This window comes from Sphaeramia orbicularis, chromosome 1 (genome assembly GCF_902148855.1).
Source record: "Sphaeramia orbicularis chromosome 1, fSphaOr1.1, whole genome shotgun sequence".
Lineage (NCBI taxonomy): Eukaryota > Metazoa > Chordata > Actinopteri > Kurtiformes > Apogonidae > Sphaeramia > Sphaeramia orbicularis.
The window spans coordinates 45,966,885-45,994,142 of record NC_043957.1 but is presented as its reverse complement, the minus strand read 5'-3'; the positions used below and the strand labels follow the sequence as shown (position 1 = coordinate 45,994,142).

Below are 27,258 nucleotides of genomic sequence, written 5' to 3'. Positions count from 1 at the left end.
AGCGGGATGCTCAGGGACACGACAGGATGGTGTCTTCTTTTCTGTTTGCGGTCTGCTATGTACTGTTATTTCGTCCCATACACAGCCTTCTGTCTCTCTGTCTCAGTCTTGCACTAACTTTGCTTTTGTGCTCTTTGAAAAACCCACGCAACTGAGCGAAATCTCTGTGCAACAAGTCACATGAAGGCATAAATCAAACCTTGCGTGCATTTATTCTGAAGTCAACAGTGTTTTTAACTGAGCCCTCATCTCTCTGAAGACTCTTGGCCGTCGAAATTAAACTTTGACTTGGTTAATAGTTCGACGTTTACCTTCGGTTAAATGTTTACCCTTTTTTTTTTTTTTTTTTTTTTGCAATAAAGAAGGAAGCCACTCCAGATTAGAAATAAGAGCATCTGTGACTGATGTAACAGTCTTAATCATCGGTACAATCTCTGCTTTTTCAAGAAAATAACTTTTTCCAAGGCACATCATTTAAAAAAGTCCCATAACAACTATCCATCCATCAGCATTTAAACAAAATGTTACCACGTCCAAACCACTCATCCTCACTTTTACTTTGTGCTATGTATATTTTTCAATGATGCCACTGAAAAATTATAATCTCTTATCTGGCCCTCGAATCATCCATTCAATCTGTCCTTTATCTGTCGTTTTTCCTCGGGGAGGTTCTGTGCAAGAGAATTATCTTATGCCATTAATATGGTTTTACTCAGTTGTTCATTTAAAACTGAAAAAAAAAAAAAAGACATTTTTGCTACAACAGTCATGTACAAATCATTGACATGAATGTAAACTCTCAATGACAAAAAGAACAGCTTTTTTTTGAAAATTCATCTCTAGTTGTTTTTTTTTTTTTTGCCCTCCTGCAGTGCATGGAGAGAGTGCAGATAGGAGGTAAAATTCATCAAAACAAAATAAAGAAGTTGGTCACCAAAAATGCACCACAGAGTCAAAAAAAAAAAAAAAAGTATAACCACCATGTCTTGTCTAAAAATCCTGCCCGCCCACCCTCCCACAGAAAGCACAAGATGGTAATATTGCTGTGTCTTAAGAGCTCCCCTGATCAATGGGTAACACTATATGGGACAGCTCACCGGGAGCACGGAGGATAACACCTTAAGCTGCCATCGATTGGATTATTCTTTTATCGCTCCTCTCCCAGTGACTCCCAATGAACAAACACATAGTCAACATACAATATAAGTAAAATGACAAAAAAAAAAAAAAAAAAGATAAACACGCTTCAAGCCCAGACGTTTTGAACCCCGTTACTGCTGACTGTTTGGGGTGACTGGAAGCTGCCATGGGAGTTTCACCAGTGTGTTTTTTTTTTTTTTTAATTTTTCTGAGACAGATGCTGCACTGGCAGACAGGTGGGCGTCAAAAGAGAGGTGGGGAGTGCCTGGACAGGGTAGGGGCTTGGATTTGTTTTTTTTCTTTTCTTTAATGAGGTCTCCTCTTCACATGCCCCTTTGCTTTTGGAAGTGTTTTGGCATGGTAAAGGGGTGAAATCAAAGCTTTCAGCCCCACCAGAGACGACGAAGAAGAAGACGGAGGAGAGAGGAGTGTGTTGCAGGGGTGACGACCTGAGTAGGGACCGAGGGAGGTGGGGGGAGGCGGAGGATGAGGGGGGTGGGGTGGGATCAAGGAGGTCGAAGGCTCACCAAGGCACAGAATGACAGCAGGAGAGTCACCCAGGGAGAGGGGCCAGTGTATCAGCTCCCCTGCCCCCACTCTCCCTTTAACAAGCCTGGCCTCCTGTCTGTCGCTCATATATTTATATATATATTTATATATAGATAGATATAGATATACTCACTCTTTTTTGTCTTTTCATTACAAGAGAACATTTAGGAAAATATAATACAAAATTTAATACAAGAAATATAGACTACACTGGCTAATATCACTTTAAGTGACAAGTAGCTTCTTTCGTATGCAAGTTTGTTGTTTTTTTTGTTGTCTTTTGAGTCTTTTGTGGATTTTTTTATTTGGTCAGACCTGCCGTGGTGGACTGGCCCTTTTTTCTTCATAGTATTGGGATGCCAAGCTCTAAGGACTTTCAGAGACTGAGGCCTAAGAATTTATAAATGGTCAGAGAGCGACAGAAGCGCCTCCTCCGTCAATAGTGACTATTGTGCATAACCTTACAGACAAGTTAAAACAAAGACGTTCACCTATATTGGTCTTCAGCAGTGCCCAGAAGCTTCAGGAATATTGGCAAGAGAGAAAGTCAGGTAATTAGTCTTGTTACAGAAATGAAAGTACAACTGAAAATCATTAGTTTGACTAAGTTAACTAAAATAAGTGCACCTACAGAGAACAAATCATTAGAGCTGGCTTTTTTTTTCTTTTTTTAAATTTTCACTTTTTTTTCCCCCCCTCAACTTCAGCTTTGACTTGCTAATCTGAACAAATTTTGACAAATCCACACACATTGGTTTTTGAAAAAGCAACAGAACTGTAAAGAAATGCGAATTCTGACAGGATGGCGATGTGAGTAAAAAGGGAAGGATCCTTTAAGTGAAAACTAAAGGACGACTGTACCCTTCTTTTCTGCAGGTCCACTCTGACTAAACACTCACTTGCCATCCACAGGGTAAAACGCTCAAAAGAAAAACAAAAAAAGTCTCCCATAACACCTCATTGTCCACCATTTCAACACTTAAAGGAAGCACCTGCCTCCTCTATTTATTGCTACATCAATGAGCTACTGAGAAGGAAACAAAAGATTTTAATTAATCTTTAGGAAATAGAGTTTTAGTTGTGAGGCAACTCCTTTTTATTTGACATAGTAGTCCATCCACAACCATCTGGTGGTATAGTGTAGTGGTCAGTAGTGTGGATTAGTGGTTAGGCAGCCCAACCAGAGGGAGACATGAGGATCTCGACAGTAACTGTACATCTATATACATTAATTTTTCTCTACTAGAGCTCTGTTACTTTTTCAGTTTGCCACTTCAGTGCCGCTGCGCAGGTATAAAACTACTCTGTCCGTCTTATTGTTCGTTAAGGGAAGACACTGAATGTTGGTTTTCGAGGTCTGGATGTTGTACGCTTTACAGAACAGAACATCTTTCACCCATACCTTTCTGTGGAGCTTGGTCTGTGTTTTCATTTCTGACATGAAGCTCACATTTTGGTTTTGACCTGTCCTCAACGCACTCTAAAATCCTGATTAACAAGTCAAAGCTGCAGTCTACCCCAATAAAAACCACAAACTCTGCTCTGCTCTGCTTTCTCTGAGCCTGCAGCAAAACTGGGTAGGGGTTGTGAGGGCAGTGGGAGGGCAGGGCGCGTCAGGAGTCAAGGGGCAGGTTCAGGCAGGATACAGTCGGGTGAGGTAGGGTCAGTGGTTTAGGAAGGAGGGGAAGGGGGGTTAGGGTCAGGAAGGCTCGAGTGGCATTTCAGCCCCGTATGCTTCCTGGAGAACCGAACCAGAAAAGGAGGAAGAACGTGTTCGGGGTGTACTGCCTTTTGTGGTCTGACGTAGGTCGCTGGTTGGGAGAAGCACAGGGGTTTGAAGAAGCTGGATCAGGCCTGGGGGTGGATGTCGGCGGCGCCTAACAGTGGTGTGGCTGCAGTCTGTGGGAATGTGTGGCTGAGTAGCTGGTGTCGCTGGAGCTGCTGCTTTGGAGGCTGTAGTGGTCTTCCTCCTCGCCGTCGCTGATGCTATCCACGCTGTCTGCCTCGCCAGGGGTGAACTCCATGCCCTCGATGTCCACCTCTGCACACAGGGAGAAAAGAAAATACACAGGGTTATTTTCAGCGCTGCGCAAAAACAGAGCAAAGAGAGAGGAAACTGTTTACTTCCACCCAACGTCGGGCATATTTATTAGGAAGGCTGCTGCGCCTGTGGATTAAACTTGGATTTAGACAGCCATTAACTCTGGGCGAGCAGGCAGATCTTTGTTCTTCAAGAGCTAATCCTCATCCATTGATAAACAACTGCATGTGTGTTTACCTCAACTAGGATTAGTAAACATACTGTAACATTTTGAGCTAAGTATTTCAAGGGAGTCCGCACCACCGCTTGGACTTTCAGGATAATAACATTCAAATAAAACCTGCCTGAGGTAATGCTCCTGACATTGGAAGCTGATTATAGTTTACTTATTACATTTCTGAGGATAAAATAAAGCTGTTGAGCTCGAATCAGACCTAGAACATTAAACACGCCGACTGAAACGAAAAAAAACAAAAGAAAAAACACATAACACCATTGGTAGTTAAAAAGAAAGCCCAGATTTGTTATCTCTAATCTGAGGTGTTAACCTTTGACCCAGAGCATCACCTACAAGTACGGCCCGAGCTAATCATCAGTGGCCTTTCACCTGCCTACAGCGTGGTGCAGTTCAGGAGGGGAAAGTGACAAGAATGCAAATGGATCCAATACTTTTACATACAAACAAAAGTAGCAGCGGTGATGTGTTGGTTATTAATTTGCAAACGGCAACAGCTTCAGGGAATGTATGTGCATGTCCTACCAAGAGATATATATTGGCTTTTGATGATTTGCATCATGTTAGTGTGATCTGCAGTTTATTTGCATTCATACCAACACATCAATGTCCCTGAGCTGGTCAAATGGTAAAGGAGAGCAGCATGTTACAGATTCAGAATGTTTTGAAAACAGTAGAACACAGGTGTCAAACATACAGCCCGTGGGGCAAAACCAAGCCGCCAAAGGGTCCGATCCGGCCCGTGGGAGGAATTTTTGAAATGCAAAAATTACACTGAAGATATTAACAATCAGGGGTGTTAAAATCTTTTTATTTCATATTCCACATGCAGACCAATATGGTCTAAAGTGGGTCAGACCGGTAAAATAATAACACAATAACCTATAGATAATGACAACTTCAAATTTTACTCTTCAGTTTTAGTGTAAAAAATAAAATTCCGTATAAATGTCGACATTTACAAACTATCCTTTCACACAAAATGTGAATAAAAAGAGCAAATATGAACAACCTGAAATGACTTAAAGAGAAGAAAATGCAACTTTATCAATATTCTGCCTGTTACTAAATGTTTTGTGTATTTGTTGTAATGCACACGCGTCAAAGATAAACTGAGGCATAATATTGTTAACATTGCACTTATTTTTCTTAAGAAATTTCAGGTTGCTCTTGTATCGATGTTTTTTTTTTCTTTTAATTTTTAAATATCACAAATGTGGACCCCAGCATTCCTGTTCTAGGTGGTTTGGTTCTTAATTTTGTGTTGTATAAATTAAATTTTTTTGTCTTGCTGAGGGAGGACCAATCATCCTTATCTGTATTGTCTGTGGACTCACGAGGGTAATGCCTTGTGATTCAGTTGTAATTTTCAGATAAATGGATGAGAATGGTGAATTGTTATGTGAATAAACATGTGAACTATGGAAAATACAATAAAAAGGGAATTAAAAAAAAAAAAAAAAAAAGAAAGAAATTTTCAGGTTGCTCATGTTATTCATATTTTTAAGGGAACTTTGTAGATGTAAGCACTTCAATAATGTAATTTTACTTTTTTCTCTGTTATGTGACCAGTCAGGCCCACTTGACATCATGTTGGACTGAATGTGGCCCCTGAACTAAAATGAGTTCCACGCCCCTGCAGCAGAACATCTCTGAACTCAATCAGATGCAGTCCTGGAAGAACTATTTGCATCCTTCACTTACATATTAACAGCAAACTGGACTTAAAGTAGAAAAAGTAGTCATGCTCAGTAAAATGGTCAATGTTTTACTATTACATATAATGTTTTTGGAATCATTTTACTGTGTCATTAACAGTACAGAAGTCGAAATCAGTGTATTTGGAATAAATTTTGTTTATTTATGACAATTTATAAAATGAACCCAGAATAACGGCACAAAACTGTTACTTTCCAAACATTCCCACACATAAAACTCACTTTTTTTTTTCACAATTTTTTTCTCATTTCAAAATACATTTCCTGAAAATATAAGTAATTACCTACCCAAAAATATAAGTTTGGTGTAGATTATTGTAACTAAACTTTTTTTGACCAGATGTTAACCTTCCCTTGACTCCGCCCAGTTATTACATTCCACCACTATTTTGATGTAAATATTAAGTCAAAGTTTTAATTTTATAGCCTGAACATGGAACCAGCTCACAGCCACTCCATTAAAATAAAGACAAAGGAGCTTCTGTTGATTTGTGTTGCGGTGTGAGCAGTGTACTTTGTCAGATGTGGGTGTGTGTACCTTGTTCTGAGTCGGTGGAGATAGTGGAGCCCATGCTGTCGGTACGGATGCGCTCCACTGATCCCGACACAGAGAGCTGCTCCAGGCGACGTTTGAGGTAGCGGTGCTCTCTCTGCAGCTGCTCCTTCATGTTTAAAGCCTTCCTGTCCTGCTCCTCCAGCTTCTACACACACACACACACACACACACATAAAGGGCAAGATTGAATGATAATGCCTGATGAACCCAAACATCCCCCTCCTTACTCTGCCTCTTGTCTGTTTTTACAGTGATACAGTGTTCCCTTTGTTACTTTACTTAACTATTACCGCTGCTACTCCATAAAACTGTACCATAAAGCATTGTTTTCTATGATCTACTGCTCAACAGAACACTTCCTAATTCAACCATGACACATTTAATCATGTAATAATCCAATGCAAGGGGCCAAATTACTGTGGATTGGAAGGCAGATATAAATATTAAAATCTTTTAAGATGTTCGACTCAGTGTGGGGTTGGATTTGCATACGACAGCTCTGTGGTGAATCAAAAACATGGCAAAATTCCTGTGGGCCCTTGTGATACGAGAAGATACAGCACAGTGACGAGAAGTAGCGCAGATCGCCTGAGCAGACAGAACATGCATGATAAACAGGAAATGAAGGGTTAAAACTGGCTGCGTGTGAATTTTCCACCAACCACACTGCACTGCTGTTGCTGCTGCTGCTTGTACACAGCAGCGGCGGTGCACCATGTGCAGACATTTACAGTTTTCCCTTTACATTTCAAAGTTCATTACAAGCATTAAAAAAACAAATTACTGATGTTATTGAACCCCTCTTTATCTGTTGTCTGTGATCTCTGGGACAGTTAATCAACCATAGAGGAAGGGGTGGCCTTAAAAAAAAACAAAATATCTGCTTTCACATATCTTAAGATCAGCAACATATTTTTCTCATTTCTTAAGCTCATTTTCTGTCAGTTTTTAGGAGCAGTTTTTCTAGCAGGCCTTGAACTAAAACTTATAGATTAGAAAATTATACCACTTGAAGAAGATGAGGAAAAAAACAAAACATAAATGTGGTTGTGCTTTTACAAGAGCAGAAAGGAGCATTTTCTGTTTTTAAAGACTATAAGTTGTCAGTTAGTCCATAAAATAATATTAGATATCTTCAAAATGGTGATTTTATCTGCCCAGAAAAAAAGAGATATTCACTTTACAGTTACATATAAAAGAGAAATCAGCAAATTCTCACTTGAAAGGCCATGTTTTAGATCAACTTTCAATTAACCCAAAACAGTGCCACTTTTGTGACTTCTCAAATGAAGTTTTCCTGTAGATTTAACCTTTAAGTGATTTATCATAATTTATTATAATATTATCCCCTGTATTTTGCATTCTTTTCAGTGAAAATCAGGTATTTTCCTATATTTAATTCACTGATCATGTAATGTTCATGAAAGCTCAGAGTAAGTTCAAAGGTTATTAAGAGAAAACTGAAGAAAAAGTGGCTTTTTCAGCAAAGATATCATCAACTGAACATCAAAAAAAGTGTGTCCATCCACTGTCATTTATTTATTATTAACATAATTAATACTAATGTTGTGTTTGATGTCACCTCAATAAAGAAGCTGTGTAAAATCATGTGAAACTAGAAACCGCACTGCAAACAACAGCAGCTAATTATAATCTGAATTTATTTTAACCCATAAAGAGCCAGTGCTACTTTTGTGGCAGTTCCAAAATATTTTTTTCTCTATATTTAACTCTTCTTAAATGATTTACTACCATTTATTCTAATATTATCCTCTGTATTTTGCATTTTTTGAGTGAACATTAGGTATTTTCCTAGATTTACCTCCCCCAAGGAGGTTATGTTTTCATCTGGGCTTGTCTGTTTGTCTTTGTCTGTTTGTTTGTTTGTTTGTTAGCAAGATCACTCAAAAAGTTATGGAAGGATTTTGATGAAATTTTCAGGAAATGTTGATATTGGCACAAGGAACAAAATTTTGGCAGTGATCAGGGAAGTGTGTGTGTGTGTGGGGGGGGGGACTGATCTCCTTTGGCGGAGGTCTGCACTCCGAGTGCTTTTAAAGTTAATTAATGAATTATGTAGATGTTCACAAAAGCTCAGATTAAAGTTGATGGTTATTTTATCAAAAACAGAGAAAACGGAAGAAAAAGTGACTTTTTCAGCAAAATGTATCATTAACTGAACATAAACCAAGTGTCTCCATTCTCTGTCATTGATCAAACTCCATGGGTTTTACTGGTGAATCAATGTTGTAGAAGCCTCTGAACGTCCAAATGGGTCATATCTGATGAAAATGAAAAGATGACAAACTGTATTTTACACCAATTATTTACATGTATTGATAGGAATAGTGGATCAACAGGTCGCCAGTGGATGTTTGGGTCTTTATGGGTTAATTCAGGTCTCAATGAAAACTTAAATTGGTGAACTGGCCCACATAGCTTGAACCAACTGCTGCAGAACCCCTGTCTCTCTGATTTTCTTCATACACTTGTGCTTTGCAGTACCTTAATGTGCATCTTGGCCCTTTTCAGCAAGCTCAGTGTGGTGTGTCTCGTGCTGTCTGGACCCAAAGGCACCAGCTTCTTCAACTGCTCCAAGTACAGCCGTAGTTTGGCACGTCTGCAAGCACACAAGCACAGAGAGATTCAGCAAATATCCACGGGCAGAAAAGTGAGAAGGCAGACAGACAAACACACTGACAAGAGCTTATCCACATGTTCCTCAAGGGCAGAAACATGTATATGAACTTTCTGTCTTTGTGCTGGAAAACAGACAGTGACAATGAGAATGGGGACTGAACAAGACATGATACATTAGAGCTCTGCAGGTTTGGTTTCAGTTCTCAGTTTGACCACGAGATGCAATGTATTCAAAGGGTTGAAATCACACCAGCAGACCACTTGAAACGTCTCTACTGCCAACACAAAATGTGACACTGCAAAATCTGAGTGAGGTGTCTGAAATAGGGGCATTTCTACTTGTTTTTGGACTGTATTATGTTTGTTGTCACAATTCAATGGTTCTGAGTCATTTCATAGTTAACCTTGAAAGACACAGAACTAGTTTTATGATGGCCTGCAAATGAATGTTTATCTAGGCAACATGTAATTTGTCCTGAGTTATTTATCACTGTTTATTATAGTATTTTCCTTTCCATTTAACATTTTTTAGTCCAAATCAGGTATCATGTAGGTGTTCATAAAATATAAAACTATATTCAGAGGCTATTATATCAAATCACAGAAAATGAATGAAAAAGTGACTGAATGTAGAAACAAGCATCTACAACCATTGACATGTACCAACTACTTGGGTTTTTACTGGTGAATCAATGTTGCATAAAATCATCATGTTTCCAGGTTCACTACAGAGCCTCTGAAAGTCCAAATGGGTCGTGTTTGATGCTACTGAAAACTTGAGAAACTGCATTTTACCTGAATTATTTAATGTATTGATAGGATAAGTGATTCAGAAGTTCAATTCAGTTCTTATTTCAAGATAATCGTCTTAAAAGTCAAAAGACAAAAATATTTAGAACATATTAAGTATTTAGTATAAATGGTTTTTGTCTGGCTACAGTACTTTTATGATATGTTTGAGTTCTTTGAGTCAAGATACTTTTATTTGATAAAGTAACACTGGTTTTTGATATTTTCCTGTTCTGATGGCTGATTATTTGTCTGATTTTGAATGTTTTATTTGTTCATTGTTTTTGAGAGCTGAGGTTTTGTAGTGTAGGGTTATGTGTTTTTCCCAATTTTATGTGGCTTCTGCTGCAACAAACTCCAGAAGAGTCCTTAAATATCCTTTACTACAGCCGCTGGATGCATGTACACACATATACATATATATATATATATATATATATATATATATATATATATACATATATATATATATATATATATATATATATATACATATACATATACATATACATATATATATATATATATATATATATATATATATATATACACACACACATATATATATACATATACATATACATATATATATATATATATATATATATGTATATATATATATATATATATATATATATATATATACACACACACACCCATATATACAAAATGTTCTGGTCATTCTGTTGGCTAAACTAAAGAATCAAACTATGACCCAGAAAACCCTAAAATCCTGTCAAAGCCTGACAGGCCAACAACCCTGAATCCATGAGTAAACAGCTCGATGGATGCAGCATCTGGATGTTTCATTCAGTCATAGTGAGGACAAAGTGGAGATAATCTCTGTTTGGACTTTGGAGTAACTTTGTATAGATATTGTACATTATTTCTAAGGACCGCCTTTATTCTCAACATTTTTATCGGCAGATTACCTCCCTCCCTGTCCTTGGTCTATTCAGATTTGTTCATAAAGGCCTTTCAATCCTCCATTAGTCAAGCTAGTCCATGAACCAGTTCTTTGTTCTGAGCTAACCTTCCCCCCTTTTCTCCCGTTCCTTTGGCTAACTCCGACTGAACGGTAAACAAACTCCAACAATACGAGGTCTCCACCAGCCATCACTGTAACCACAATAAACCTAATCAGCGAAATGAAGCTCGCAGAGGTTGGCTACAGAGAGATCACACAGGAGACCACATGCTTTTTTTTCCTTTTTTTTCCAGGAAGGGCGTTGCCTGTGTTTTGCGCATAAGGACCCTCTCAGTAGTCCTGTCTGTTTCATTCAGAGGTCAGCCAAACACAGCCTGTGGGCAACCAGACAGGGGAAGCCATCATTTCTCAAAAGCTAAAGATAATAATCCAACAGCCTAATGATAACTGCATCCTTCATTTTTAGGGATTTGATTGTAGATATATAATGCAGATTGGAATTTGTAACATACAGGCAGGAGATTATCAAAAGTGACCTTTAAACTATTTTTACCTCTCTACAGGTGCATACAGGCGTTCCCATAAAAGGCCGTGTGAAAGTGCTCTCGCTCTTTTATTTCCTCTTCTCCCAGGGGGCAATTCACAAACCCCCCTCCGTCCGCTGAACCCCTCCAGTCCTCTGCTCCACCCTGCCAACACCAACACACCCTCGTCCCACTGGAAAACAAGTGTCTTCTGAGGACAGGGGCGGGGGCCCACCTTCAACCTGCCCCAGTCACAGCCACATGAAGCATTTGGACTACGGCCAGGGGAAGCAAGCAGGAAGGAGCTGGAGGTCTGCAGCAAAGGAGGGGGATAGAAGGGGGGGAGGTATTTTTTTGGAAGGGAGTGGGGTCCGAGCTAGTGGATGACTTTCTCTTGGGTTGAAAAAAGGGCTCTTTGAGTGCAGTGTGCTCAGCTGCACTAGGCAGTGCTCCACACACATCATCCAAGGGTAACTTGAGCCAATAGGCCACCATCTTGCACCCCCCTACCCCTACCCTTCTCCCTCTTGTAATGAAAAACAAAAACAAGGCGTTTCCCAAATACTCTGCCTTACTACCTACCTCCACCACCTCAAAAAACAGCCGTTTTTACCGACTTATTCACCGTGGGCCCCACCTGTGTGCTCACCACATATTTTACCTGGCACACAGAGGTACACAGATGCCCTTTAACCACATGAGAAGAAATGAATGCACTGTTTAGTATTCAAATATTCACAACTTCTTTTCACTGCACCTGAAATCAAAAGCAGACATCTAACTACTCAGCAGCCGTGTTGGTGTTATGTAGCGATTTATATGCAAACCCTGACCATGTTCTCAAATCCTTTTTATGTCAGAGTAAATACAAGTGTGAAAGGTGCTTTGGAATATGCCTTTAACAAAAACTGTGCTGTCATGACAATTGACAAGGCAGACATTTGAGGTGTGAAGAGTACTAAAGGCAAAATTATTTAAAAGTTCAGTTATTGTGATGTATTTGCAAAGTTAAGTAGTAAAAACAAAATTACCATAATAACTAACTGAGCTAGAATGATAATGTCTCTGGTGTGGATGTAGCTGAGGATGAAATAAGAAAACCTTGTGAGCCACAGGTTGTTACTCTAGTTGGATAGTCACAGTGAGTTTTTCTGAGTGGCTATGAATACATTCTTAGACAAAACAGAGCTTCCTCTGCTCAATGACGCTGTTGTCATTTTGGACATTAAATGGAATTGGTCCAATAAATGTAGCCAAGAATTTTCTTCATGTTCAATTTCAGCCTCAACCGAACGATACCGAGATTCAGACTCATTCAGATCTGTGTGATATTTGTTTTTACTCCTCTTCACTGGCCGTACACAGAACATCTGTAATGGTAACAATTTAACCTAACATATAAAAACTCTTGCTTAAAGGAGTGATATTTTGCTTTTTTTAAATGGAATTATGCATTTAAAAACATTTCCCTGTGGTCTACATAAACTGTAAATGCTATACTTGGGTCTGAATTCTTCAATAATTCAACTCCACAGGTCCATCTTCAACCCTATTTCTGACTAATGACACCAGAAAGGTAATTTTGAGCACTGCCCCTTTAAATGCACATGACCCCACCCCCTCCAGGTTGTTGGTTGTGCTGCTCTGTCCCGTTCAGCCACTTGTATTTGTTAATACAACCAACAACTGAACATTTTAGGTAATTGGCTCGAAGTTTGCACATATTTTCAGTATGGACTACAACCGCTGCTGCTGCTGATAAATATGATGTGCTTGAAGAAATGAATTAAACAAATTAAGAAGGAATTAAAACAGGTTGTAGAAATCCACTCTATTTTGCCAGAATGAATATAAAGATAGCTTTGCAGCACATGGAGGGTTCAAATTCAAACTTTTTGAACTATTAGGGTCCAAATACACAAATAAATGTACCAAAGACTAATAAATGTGGGTTTAGCAAAATATGACCCCTTAAAAACACAATTATGGTACATCAAGTATATCTATCTTCATGTCTTACCTAAAATGAATTAAAGTCTAAGTAATAGAAAAAGAAATGCCACTTCCAAATAAACCTGATGTCAACCTCATGTCAACCTATGCCACTTCTTTCAGTGTCACTTAATTTTCAGATGGTTTGGACTGAGTCTCTTTACATGTTGTTTCTGATGCATATTAATTACACGGGACCAGGTTTTAACCTGATAGCATGTCCCTGACAGCAGCACGTGTTCCCCTGCTGAGAGACACACTCACTATTTTTCTTCAAGTGGCAATTCAGAGCAGCGCTGGACCCTCCCTCATTCACGTTTGTTATTCCTCAGCCAAGCTCTGGTCACGCAATGTTTATCAGATTATCTCAAACAGCCATGTAAAGTGTGTCACCAGAGGAACGTGATTGTTGTCGTCCATGAAGGGGGTGGGAGTGGGGGGGTGCCAGACACAAGTTCACACTACCTGGTCCACGTGGTTCTGAATCATATCAAGTTTTCCAATTTGTCTGGGTTGGAAATAGGACACTCTTTGAAATGACACTCATGAATAGTGTCACAGTGTGTGATGGCCACTGCAGTGGCACAAAGGGGTTTGTAGTTTATGGAGAGTTTCAGCAGACAAGGTTTCTTTACATATGATAATAATGAGACTGGATTTTAAAAGTTTTCAACAGGCCACGGGCAACATCGTAGCAGTGCTAGTCTGTATCAGCAGAATTTAATCACCCAAACTTTATGTGAAACTGCTGAAAATAACAATGACTAAAAAAGCAAAACCAAAGCAGTCTGTAGCAAATTTGAATATGAGGATTTAATAGGAAATCTGCGACTGGACTGGTTCAGCAGTCACATCTGCAGAGAAATGACCATCTGACTGTTCTCACGTGCAAAGTACCACGGGATGATTTGTGTCTGATCTCTGGCTTCACCCTCTCACCCCCCCCCCAGCCCACACCCTCCCACCGTCATCAGATGTGGGGCTTCGTGCCAAAACAAAGCCAAGGCAGAGGAGAGAGAGAAAAAAAAGGAACTTTTCCTCTGAAAGTTGCACTCTGCTGAAACTGGAACACACTATTTAAACTGCTGACTTATGCTCCGAGCTACAGATCAGGCCTTTCTCACAGATCTACTCACACTTTGGGCTTTAGAAGGGGAACAACTGTGAACAATCTGTTTTTCCTGCTGAAATCAATATGAAGCTGTGTATTTGAAGAAATGTCTGTTGCCTGCCTGATGCATAGTGGAAAACATTTATCCATACTGCACCAGAGGAGGGAAAAGATTTTACAGTGACCTCACACACACTCTGTCCTAGCAACCACAGTACGCTCCACTTCGTCCAGTGCAGTACGTTCTGTGATCGGGGATCTATCGGCACACAAAGATTTGCAGGCCCTGAGAAGGCAGGCCAGTGCAAACACAGGCCTTCACCCCTCACTCACTGGACTGTTTAATGAGCTTGCTGCAGCCCGGCGCATTCTTCAACCCGTACGCACAGGACTGGGTGGCTGGACTGGCACCGATCCAAACTCGCTCAACTAGTGTCAAAGGTCATTAGAAAACATTACTGCAATGTTTCCTCTCACTGCCAGAGCCGACTCAGTTCGTCCCCACTGGGTTTAAAGAAAAGAAAACGTGATACCATGCCTCTGGTGTTGTTTTGACTTCAGTCCAGAAGACATCAGCATGAAGGATGCACTGCTCTACTCAGCATTTACCAAGCACAGTAATGTATGAAAACACATCCAATATTTATTGAGTAATGTAATATCAAAAAACAGGGTCATAATTTAGATCATTTGTCATTGACTTCTTGCAGAGAACCTCAAACGCAGCAACATTAACACAGTTTGGCAGGGACTGGACGTCATCAACTTTTAAACAAACTCTTGGTAACATTTATGGGAGAGGGAAAAGGCAGGTATAACAGAATAACAAAATAATAACCCAATCTTCCAGCTGTAAACATCTATTACAGTTTAAATACTGATTTTCTTGGCTTAAATATGACCTACCATATTTGGCACAGTAGTGAGAACTCAGTTTTCTCGTGCAAGGGTTTATAATTAGTGCTTCAGATGAGCTCACTCTGCTTTACCTCCAAATTAAGGTTTAAATCTGGCTACGTTTGTTTAAAACCCATATGATCATATGACATCCCAGGTTTTTGCGTTGTTGAACTTTGTTGTGCTGCGTCTCCAAAACTTATCCAAAAATGCTTCATTTGGCAGTTGGATGGGATGTGTATAGATGTAAAATGCAAGAAAACGTACATATTTTCCTTAGTCTGACAACCCCAAGAAAATACAAAAACAATGATTGTTTAAAAAGATAGCATCTTGAAGTTTTCTTTGATATTTTTACTCTTAGTGCTTAGTGAAAGAAAACAGACTCATCCTTTATTTTGATTCCTACTCCTTATTTGGTTTTTAGGCCAAAAGTGAAAAATAGGCCAAACTTTGCCTTTCTTCATCTGGCACTTTGTTTACAGCCTGACTGTGTCATGTGAAGTGAGAGTGGAGGCGGCGTTGCGTGAGTGTGGATCACCATAGTGAGGTGGTGGAATTTGGGGTTGCCAGGGGAGTGGTCCCACATCTGGCTGGCAGGTTCCTGGGGGAGTATGAGACAGATGGAGGAGGGCTTGAGGTGCTGAGGGTCCCTACCCAGGGGCCAAGCCAACAAACACAACACACACAGACATACACACTGGGCCTTTCAGCAGCCCTTCATCAGTCTCCCTGTCACCCCCGAGCCCTGCCCTCAACATGTTTACATTTAACAGAGATCTGATGTGCCGTCTGAAAGAGCAACAGAGTAGAAAAATAAGACGCCGCTGAACATGTGAAGCAGAGTGGTTCACCACGCTGCCCACGCCAGCGAGGCGAACTGAGGGAGGCAGACACGCAGGGAGACATGAGAGGCTTTTATCACTGCTGATATGAAATGTCAGTCGTTTGTTTTCTGTCATCGAGGATGCCACACCCACCCACTGTATGTTCTGACAACTGCAAGGCGAGACAGACGGATACAAGTCCCCCGTAAACACATTCTCCTGACGGCAGGAACATGGAGTGAACTCTCACATGACTCTGCTCTCACACGCAAACAGAAACCTGAATACGCCACAACAGCAGACTAAGGGAGGGGCCTGGCTAGCTCACTACTCGTAGAATAACACTAAAGAAAAAGTTCTGCATACTTTACTGCTGATTAAGCAACAGGAAACTGCAGAATTAGGTAGTCTGTTGTTCACTCATTGGTAGTATTTCCACAAAGCAAACTGGATTTTCCACAGGGCATGCTAGGGAATGCCTTGTAATTAGATTCATTTGATTCTTTTCGTGTACTGAAACAATCCCCTCTGTGCACATGGATCATTACAAAATCCCTTCCTCAGCACAGCCAGCTTACACTGGTGTTAACTGAAAAACAGATGTCAAACACAATTTTAAAAGAGTTGAGCGTGTGAGCAAATAGAAGAAGAGGAAAGGGGAGGTAAAAGAAGGTTTCCCTGTGCATCTCTGAATAACACAAAGCGTAATGACAGACCCGTGCATTAATTGCCTTCTGCTGTGTGATTTGAGAAGTACATCTGCAAATGTTGGACAGACTAGCAGAGACAAGTTCAGTGAGCTCAATAAACACATTCCCCTGACAGAGCAGCTCTGCTTTTATAATGAATCCTTGTCAGTGATTAACACACAGGAAAATCATGGCGTGAGAGACGACACTATGTTTACTGTAAAAGTGTGTGTGTTTACGTCTAAAAAGAGAGGAGAGAAGGAGTTAAAAGCAAGACATTTGTAATGGTTTCAAGACTAAAACTTTGAGAGCTGCTGTTTGGCAGTGCAAAACATGCAAACTTCTCGGTGGAGAATAAAAGCAGCAGCGTTCACGGCTGCAGCTGCATTCTAGTAATACTCGGGCAGCTAGTTTTGTGACCCTCATCCTCCCGCAAACTCGCCCCCCCCAAACCGCCTCTCTTACTTAACTCGACATTCCAGCGTATGTGTGCATACTCCGCTGACCTGAATTTCAAGCTGCCTGCTCGTCACACAGAGCAGAGAGGCCACGTCCTACTCTGCCTCCCGTCCCACCCTTCGGCAACGCTCAAGAATGCCTCGTCCTCGTCAACGCCTGGGATCAAACCGTGAAAGGCTCGGTCTGCACTCTTACATTTTCACTCCTTTCTATAATTATTTCTCCTTGCCCTTGAAAACCCCCAAAGATAAGCAAGCACCTTGTTCAAGTGCGTCCTGTACTGCTCTTTTTATGAGGTTCAGCCAATTTTACTGACACAGAAACATAGCAGCGATACCTGAGAGGGAGGGAGAACATTCTCACTGAGATATGGGTTTATGGTGGCGAAACTCACATGCTCAAATATCACAAAAAGCCTGTAAGCATCCTCCTCAGAACCTAAGCTAACATATCTTCCACAGGCATATGTAGCCACTCTGCGACCATGGATGGGTTTGACCTCAGAGAGCTGAGGAGCCTCTTAGCGCCCAGTGACCTCAGGGTGGAGAAATTCCACATGTGACCTCTGCTGCTAACCACCACCAGCTCAAGTCTGTTTCTTATTCTTTGTGCACATACAGCCTCTGCTTTTTCAACACGCCAATTACAACCCAAACTGTCCTAAGGCTAAAGCCATTAAGTTCACTAAATGTATAACTTTAGAAGACAAACCAGATCTTTTTTAAAGTTAGGTATTGTGACAAAATATATCATGAGAAATGAGAAACTTGTGATCAGCCATGTTGATTTGAAAGGAAGAGTTCCCTAGGTGTAATCGCTGTCGTTTAATTTTTAGTGTCGATTTTTCACACAATGATAATTAATACAGTCAAATACAGATATTCATTTTTTGCTAAATCTATAAAAGTTGCTCAATTTAATTTGACATTTAAGGAAAATGTAAGTTTTAATTGTTAATATACAAAGGTTCAAGTGGCCCCTTTTCTTAACCGTGAATATTTTTTTTTAAATTTATGATTCAATAAACATTTCTTAGACTATTTATTGAAAAATCAAGCTGTACATGACAGTATAAAATTACATAAAAGATTGAATTGTACTAGGGATGAGTTCATTCAATTGTATTTAATGTTGAAAGTAATGATCGGTGTCAATAAAAACATGGTTTATGTGAGCTCTAATGGTCCAGACCCCATACAGTAACATGATTCATTACTGCAGGTGATTAACTGCACATGCAGGGCTAATGACTCTGGGTCACAACACACAAGGAATGTAACTGACAGCGTGACATTTGAGGAAGTACAAAAGCAACATGCACACATGTGAGCATGTGAATGTCACACAAACTGGAGAAACATAGAAACCAAGATTTGAATGGAGGACATGGACATTATTCCACCTCGCCCTTTATGTACCATTTATAATGCACGTTAAAATGCTGATTGACAGGATCAGCAGGCTCATCAAAGCCCGACATCTTCCTGATAAATCCACTCTAACAAAAGAGGAAGGTGCACACAATGATTTTGGGCATGAGGGCAAGTAAAGGGTGATAAAAGCCCTCTGTGAGAGCAAGCAGCTCTCCTTCTGCTTACTGCCTCAGGTTTCTGCTGACTCAGAAATTTTTAGGGGCAGAAAAGAAGAGACAGAGCGAGGAGAGGAGGGGGGGAGATAACAGAAAAAACAGATGTGGTCTTTGGAGAAAAAAAAAGAGACAAAGAGTAAAAAAGGCAAAGAAGTGAAGTAACAGGGCTGTAGATCGCTCTCCCTCCCACTGACACAGTGCCATAACTCAAACAGCCCTGTGAGGGGCTGCTTCGGCCTTTAGTCACACACACACACACACACACACACACACACACACACACACACACACACACACACACGTCCCACTCTTGGGTAAAGAGCTTCTCAAAGCCAAATAAGTCATTCATCACAGCTGGGAGTACAAGACACTGGGAGAGTAAATTTAATTAGAGAGAAGATTAGACCATGACAAACGGAGGGCCTGCTCCTGTGTCCATGTAAATTTCTATGCAACAGCAGTAGATGTCACACAGTTGCTCTTCAATGACCACAGGAAGATTTAAGATTTGTTAAAGCGTTATTGGAAATATGATCAATTTGCTGTGACAACAATTTACAAACTCTCAATGTGTGTATTATCAGAAATGAAACTGATAGCACCTGGTGGCACTGGGTGGTGTTAGTGTGTGGAGAGATAAAAATAGAGCTGCAAATCCTTTTTTCAATAGAGGGAAGCAACAAATACACCAGATACTTCAGCTTTACGCAACAGAAGTAAGATTTCCTGTAAACAGGTGACATGTGGGAAAGCACATATGTTCAGTTTCATAATTTCTGGCCTTTGCTAAAAAGGAAACTTGTGGCACATACGAATCATCATAGGCGTGATCAAGAGCGGATGAAGTCTATAACAAGAAGGAAGCAATGCCAGCGGAGACCAACCGCATAGTAGCGTTTGGTTTTACAAAAACGTCAAGCTGATGCTCTGCAGCTTTGCTCTGTGCCAATGCAATGACAAGAAGAAAAAAAAAAAAGTCACCCTCAGCGTGGCCTGTATGGAGCTGTCATGGCTCCACTCAGGTTCTAAAGATAAGCAGGTTGTGTCAGGACACAACCCTGTTGGGACAGGACTGGCTCCCACCCAGACGTCTCATTCTGATAACAGGACACAAATATATGCACGCACGGTGAGTCCTGAACAGCAATCAAGGCAGCAGTCAGTTTAATGGCAGAAATCTCACATGTATGAGAACCTTGACCTGCAGCTGCTGAACCAGCATGAGTCTGATATTCACAGGAAAAATAAGAAAACTGTCACATTAAACAATGACACGGGCCTAAAATGGACAGATGGTTTGCAAGTACAACCAGGTATTAAAATCTAAATGTTTCAACAACACTGAATATTAAAATCCATCAAAGACCGTCAAATACTGAAAGTTTGCAATACTTACTAAATATTAAATACTAACTGAACCTCACATGCTTAAACAAAAGAAAAAAATTATTGAAAATAATGATTACATGTCTGCTAGCTATATCTTTAATGTAATTTTTGTCATCTTTTGTTTGTTGTGTGTGATGTGCACAGATAGACACGCCACAAAATCATCTTTTCTATGTGTTAATGTTGCATCTATTTTGGTTGTAATCAGACTTAATTTTAGGAAACCAAACAAAACAACAAACAAAAATATACTAAAAGTCTTCCGGGGCTTGTACAGCAGACACTCTTCAGCCACCTTGTCTACCTCGTGAACATACAGTACAAGGATGGCTCTGTCCTGTATCAAACGCACCAACACATGACCAAACAAAGACAGTGAGTCAGGGCTCAAACGGCAGCACCTCCCTGGAGTGGCGTCTGAGGGCGTGAGCGAGGTCAAGCCTCTGGAAGTGATACCGTGACTGTTGAGGATTAGACAGGACTGAATCTGACAGAGGACGTTCCAGACTGGTCACATTCTGGTTTACCTGGCTCAACAGGGCAGCTGTGGGGCTTTCGGTTTCCTTATGAATTGAGAGCCGATTGAGATCTGTCAAGGCATCTACATACAATGATTAAAATCTCATCACAATCATACAGATACACATGACCTGAAACTAGAATTTGTCCACATTAAAATACAGAAAAACAACTATTATTTTGCAGTGTGCCAACATTATATCAACTGTACATTTCTCAGATTTCAATGAATGACTTAAGTTTTATTCAATTTATGGGCCTGTTTCATTAGTCGCCTGCTCTTGTGTCCTTTCAGTTAACATAACTTTCTGCTATTAAGAATGAAATGATATGGTTACATGACTGAACATGTCTGCCTAACATTATCTACCACTAAAACTATTGTTATTGTTTTATCTGAGACTCCCTGCATGTTAAAAATATGCTTTCTATGATAAAATTGTGCAAAAATTGTGGGAAAGATACCCCTCAGAAGCTGAAAGTCTCAGCCTTTCTTGCATCACAAATTGTATTTAACAGAAAAAAGCAAATTTGCACATAAAAGAAAATTCCAACAAGTGAACGCTTGGAATTTATGCCTTATTTCTGCTTGTATATGATAATGCACTGTGACAGGAAGAGATGAAGGTGGGAAAACCTGATGTCACAGCTTGGGCCCTTAACACCTGGATGTCGGTGTAATGACCATGTAATTTGCAACCGCAGGTCCAGACAGGGATTTAATCAGGATGCAATGTGTTGCAAAGGATCACAATAACACCTCATCACTGCAGGGACTGTCATTACAAACAGACAGAGTATTTTTACACTAAAAACAGCTCGACAAAGCACCAACATATATATAAAATAATGATTCACCCTGTCATCAGGTACTAGGGGATGAGCGAATGTGTAATTTCTTTATGCTGTAATGTCATGACCAAAACATCAGTTATTAATAAATGTAAGTTCACATTTTACTAGTACAGTCCTGACATTGCACTTGTGTGGCCACAGTGATGACAAAGGAAGTGACTAAACTGATTATGGAACTTTTTACTGGCAGATGTATGTCAGTTTGCCTGGACGTCACTTCATTTCTAACTAACCACACCCCATCATCGGACATGAGGTAACTTCTCTGTCTCAACACCTGCTGCAGCGTAACACTCACGTCTGTCAGTGCGTCGGGTCAGAGAGGAATATGTCCCTACATGTTCCTTACAGCACCACACACATCCATTACTCATGATATGACATGTGACTGGCAAACCCCAATCCCTCAACCTGTGTGACGGCGCATTACACACATGCAGCCAAACCCACCCATTTCAGCCTTGGCTCACACCCTGATAGTCACATCAGCTGTTTCCTAAATCCTCTCTGGCAGCCCTTTTCTAAGAATCAGCAAGAGCAGCAGAAAAAAGAACCAGAAATAAGAAACAAACTTGTTTTTTTTTCCCACTAAATACTCTTCTCTAAATAATCCAAGCTTTGTTGTATCAAAGACGTGTTTTGTTTCGAGACTAGAGACTACTTTGGATCTGTGAAGTCACTTCTCCTGTTGATGGTGAAAAAAGAAAAAAAACAGCACATACGCCTTTAATGGGCAGCGATACCACATCAACATGAGGTGCCTACAGGGAGGAAAAAAATAGTTGGAGCGGTGAGATGCATGCTGGGAGTAGAGCGGAATCACTATGTGTCTGTGGGCTCCTCAGTATGGAGAAATGACAGCCGAGGCCGGATTTACTCGGCCTCCATTCGCAGCGTCAGTCTGGCCAGGATTATCACATTACTGACAGGATTCCCCTTCCATACAAGGTAACAAGTTTCATCCGTGAAATGGAGACAGATCTAATCAACGAGCCGGTGCGCTTTGAAATCAGCTTATTGTCCGTTTTCAGACAAGAGGAATTAACTGATGAAATCGCCGGCCCTTTGAAGATGACCTCCGATGCGGTGTGCAACTCTTCCTCTTTTGACTAAGGGGAAACGATCTGACGTTTACCTGCAGCCAACATCCTTTTACTCTGTGTATGAGGAAAGCGAGGAAGCACAGGCGGAAGACGCATACAAATGAGACAAATATGAGAGACTGTGTAGATCAGAGAGCATCAGATTTCACTTTACCTGTGTTTCTCCAGCTCGTTGTGTGACGATCTGAAAAGAACAAAAAGCAAGGATGAATGTCATAATATGCACAGATATCAACTCATCATACGACATGAAAGTTAGGATGTGCCTATTCTGAATCTTTGGTTAGTGAATTTTCTGGTTAGATGGATAGGTTAAAGTTTGAAAGAAAATGACAAACATCTCTAGAATTGAAAAAAATATATATTCATGAGATCAAAGAGACTGCAAAACAGGTCTTATCTGCTTTGTATTCTTTGGCTGGTCGCTGAATACTTGAGGTTGTAGTAGAATTAGGGCACACATGCACTATAAAGACTTGAGCACACATTCTGGAAATAGATATCCAGTATAAGTATGCAAAAATGAAGCTGAGTGTTTTTTAAGTCTCTATTCAGCTTCTGTGTGACAACTGTCAGTGAGAGTGCAGCGGAGGGCGAAAATGACCCAGAGAGAAAACAGTATCTATGACACTGCACCCCCTACCCTGCTGGCTCCACACAAATGGCATGCACACACTGCTGTTGTTGGTGCACGCCGACTGAACAGCAGCACGGATAAAAACACACTCAGACGTCTGGAGGCCCGAGACGCTGCAGAATTCCTCAGCGTGTGGGCTATTCCAAGGCTAGCCTCTATTATGATGTGCAGCCGGGATCAGCGAGGCCATTGCAGTCCATCTGAAACAGGCCCTCTGTTCATGAGACCGTCATGGATACCACGGCAATAAAAACAAAAACAGCAACAACAAAGGGCCAGGCAGACAACAAGCCTTTTCAGATTTTCCGCTGTTTGAGAGCCCTTGTGCTTGTGAAGCAGTGGTTCCCACAGCTGTGCTGCTGAGAAGGCTGAGGCATCTGCACAGTGATGCTGCTCACAGAACCACAAGACTTACTACAGTTGGCCAAACAACTGGGATAGCATAGCGCCAGGAGAAGCACAGGCTGTTACACCTTTTACTAATAATTTTTATCAAATAAAAACACTATTTTCAGGAGACTGACAGCATTTTATTCAGTCATAGTGGAAACTTTTCCCCTTAATCCTGCACAAACAATGCGGAAATGTTGCAACCAAAGCACTGGAAATTGTTCATCAGGTTGCAAGGGAAACCTGTAGTAACAGCAGGTTAGCACACACCTTTAAATGTTATGTAATAAAGCGGTCTGACACACAAAGTGATAAACTGAGCCTAAGCTTTCTTCATCAACTGGAAGTAAATTACATTTGCACCAGTTTTCTTTTTTTTATGCTGAGGCTCTTTTGTCTTTGATTCGCATTTCTCCATACACTGATGTACTGAAAGAAACAGACTTTTTTTAAGATTCAGTTATTTATACTTTCATATCTAGTGTGACTGAGATGTGAACAGGAAAACTTTTTCTGAAATTGTGATCATTTTGATTTTGCACTATACAAATAAATGAAGACAACCCAATGAAACTCTTTTCTTCTGCAGAAGTGACTCTTTTTTTTTTCAAATTAACCACATATTGACTGCACCATTTCAAAACTATTTTTTAATTTGCTGATTAGTCTCAAACAGTAACATGCTTTTGTGTTTGTTCAACCATTATGCTTTATCCGTCACAGCTTCTTTTGAACTAAAAATACTGTTCAGACATGAAACATGTTTTTACTTCAGTGCCCCCCAGCTTCCTGTTGATGCTCAAGAAACAAAAAAACTGAGTGTGGTTGGCAAATATAAAGGGAGTTGGGGAATTTGCCCACAGTGCAGTCAAACATTCACAGGAATATGGGGGGGAGCAGTAGGTCTGCAGTACGAAGCCAAGTGAGCTGCTGTTTGTCTGAGTGTAGGTGCCTCTTTCATTCACCACACCCACCTGCCACACCCCCAACCCCCTACCATGAATACACACGTAACTGTGTTAGTCTCTCAGTCAATGCACAGCAGGAAGTCTGGAGAAGTCATATTTCCAATGAGACAAACATGGCAAACACGTACTTACAATATCACTTTCTTAATCACACAACTAAAAGGGACTTTACACTGTGATGACTGCAGTGATACCAAAAGTCTAAAGCTGTACGTGCAATGATGTAACTCTAACTGAGGAAACAAGGCACACTGTGCTTCCCTTAACTGAAAAAAGGCTTACAGGAAATTTTATTCCTTCATCATGTTTCAAACTAGTCAGCTGATGCAAATGTTTCTTGGAGAGCTTCACTAAAACACATTTTACTGCAAAGTACGGGTAGTTAATGGACAACGAAGTTTGCTACTGCACACCTGGCCAATTATTTAACAATTTGCATGAAGCCAAGGGGATGTAAAAGCCCCCAAAGCAGTTCAGATTATGTCAAGAGAGAGTTATTGCTGATGAGGGCGTGCCCCTGTCCTAATAGATTAAATCAATTCGACCCAACACTGTGGCAGTCGATCTTTACGGTTTAACAGGCCATATTTAAATGAGGCTGTATCTATAGGGTAAAAAGTAAGCTGGTCTGACCTATAAATGAGCAGTGTGCGATATTAAGATTAAGAACTTAACTCCAACTATCTACAGAGGGAGACCGCATTTCACCAGCACGGTACAGATGAAATTATGTGAGTTCATGTTATCACCTGCAAAGTGCCATCTACAGTGGTGTTTTGCATGTTTTTAAAATGAGATATTAATCCTAAATTCTTTTGCCAGATATTGATACAAAAACAAAACCTTGATAAGTAAAACAAAACAAAAAAAAGAACATCAGAACTGTTCTTTCCTCACAACCTACTTGGCTTTTGAGTGATTGAAAGTACATATTACAAATTCTCCCTTTTAAAGAAACCAGACTCTATATGAAACTGAAACTTAAATGTAATGTACGGATAAAAATATTAGTTTTACAGTCGGATGGAGTTGGACAACCAGTGGATCAGCTTAATCCATGGCCTCCAGAGGAACCAGAACAGACTTGGCAGAGGGAAAACCATCATCTCAGTGTAAGGGAGGAAAGTGACGGTCTGCGGTTCCTGTCGTGGGACCCCACTCGAGACAAGAGGCAGTGACTTTCATTTAACTTCAAATCACACAAACCACATTTTTTAAAAAAAAAGGTGAAAGTCCCCTTGTGAGACTGAAAGGTTATGTACATGTCAGGTGTTTGGCTGCATCGCCGTGGGGAGAGGTAGGTTAGGAGTGTGCGTGAAACAGAGAGGGAGTGGGAGCAGCGGAGTTGACAGTGTACGCGTGGCAGTGTTTATTGGAGAGACCAAAACAGAAAGCCCAGCCCAGAGCAGCAGTGCACAGACATGGCAGTATGCATGCAAACACCTCTGCTCCTGTTATGTGTGTGCACTACTTCCACATGCCACCATCCACACAAACAAACAAAAAGCAAAAACAAGCAAACAACATATTTACCTATTGTTCTGAGTTTTTCTGGAAATTGGCGAGGATTTTGTTTTCTTTCTGGAAAACTCGCTGCTGTATGGTAATACAGATGCATAACCGTGCTCTGCCTCTATTGTTAAACAAAACAAAAATCAGTGTTAATTTACTGTTTGTGCAAGCAAAAACACCACCTGACAATGCCTCAAACGTGGAAACAGTGAATTGAAAATATCTCTAAAGGCTATGCAATTGTCATCGGCTATCAGTCGTATCTAAAACAGATTCATAGCATCCTTAAATATCTATATCTTTGACATGCAATATTAGATGGTCATCTATGAGTATCAGTCATTGTGATACTAGCTAGTATTTTCAATGTCACTCTTGTTTACTCATTTCCGTACAGCTAATACTAAAAATACTGCAGTAGAAGAGAATGTAACCCCTGTACTATTTGTGAAATAATATAAACACAGTTCGTTAATACATGACACACTTTAAATAATAAATAATACCCATCTTTCCTGGTGTAAATGCTACTCGATGCTGTTTGCACCCATCGCCTGGTCTCATTGTCTATAAAGTGACATCATACCTGCACTATGGCAAGCCACGTCCGTTAAAACTTTACACATGATGAAAATATTGAGCTAGCTGCTAGCTTGATTCTCCATTCACAGAATATCGGGTTAAATATCCTTTTAACTTCTCAATTTGGCATGAAATACCTCTGTCTCTTCTTTCCAAGTACTCTGCAGCCTCCAGCAGAATTAAAAGAGAATTAAGTTCCATCTTGTTGTCTCGTTACAAAAATAGAAACAGTATATTTACACTAATGTACAAATCATAAAATAATGGAATGGAAATTAAAACTGTTTCAGAGCGATGTATATACGGTGCTATATTCAGCTCTGAGTCTTGACGACTCCAAACTACAGTATCAACAGCACCTAACTAAAACTAAAGGGACGTGACTGAACGCACGTCTGTCCAATGCGAGAAGCCGCTGGGAGGGCTTCTGTTTGTGTCTTAGCCAATGAAGAGTCTCAAAACTGTGAACTACGATATTATTGGTTGTAAAGTGTTAAAGTCATCAAGGACATGCCCTAGCAACAGTCAAGGTGCCCGCCTTCCCCATTGCGGATTGGTTCATTACGCAGACAAGCAGCCGTTGATTGGGTTCAAGCAAGACGGGGCGTGTCTCATAGTTG

The 27,258-nt window shown here is 40.4% G+C and overlaps 1 protein-coding gene across 1 annotated transcript; it reads right to left on the bottom strand.

The window, feature by feature from the left end:
* Window positions 1–310: 310 nt before the first annotated feature.
* Window positions 311–26,987, bottom strand: mxd4 (MAX dimerization protein 4). The gene is made up of 6 exons (XM_030142801.1): window positions 26,776–26,987; window positions 26,078–26,177; window positions 22,704–22,733; window positions 8,745–8,859; window positions 6,222–6,384; window positions 311–3,730 (listed from the first exon to the last, which is right to left on the bottom strand). The coding sequence occupies exons 1-6, from the start codon at window positions 26,837–26,839 to the stop codon at window positions 3,567–3,569; spliced, it is 636 nt and encodes a 211-aa protein (XP_029998661.1). The 5' UTR covers window positions 26,840–26,987; the 3' UTR covers window positions 311–3,566.
* Window positions 26,988–27,258: the final 271 nt, after the last annotated feature.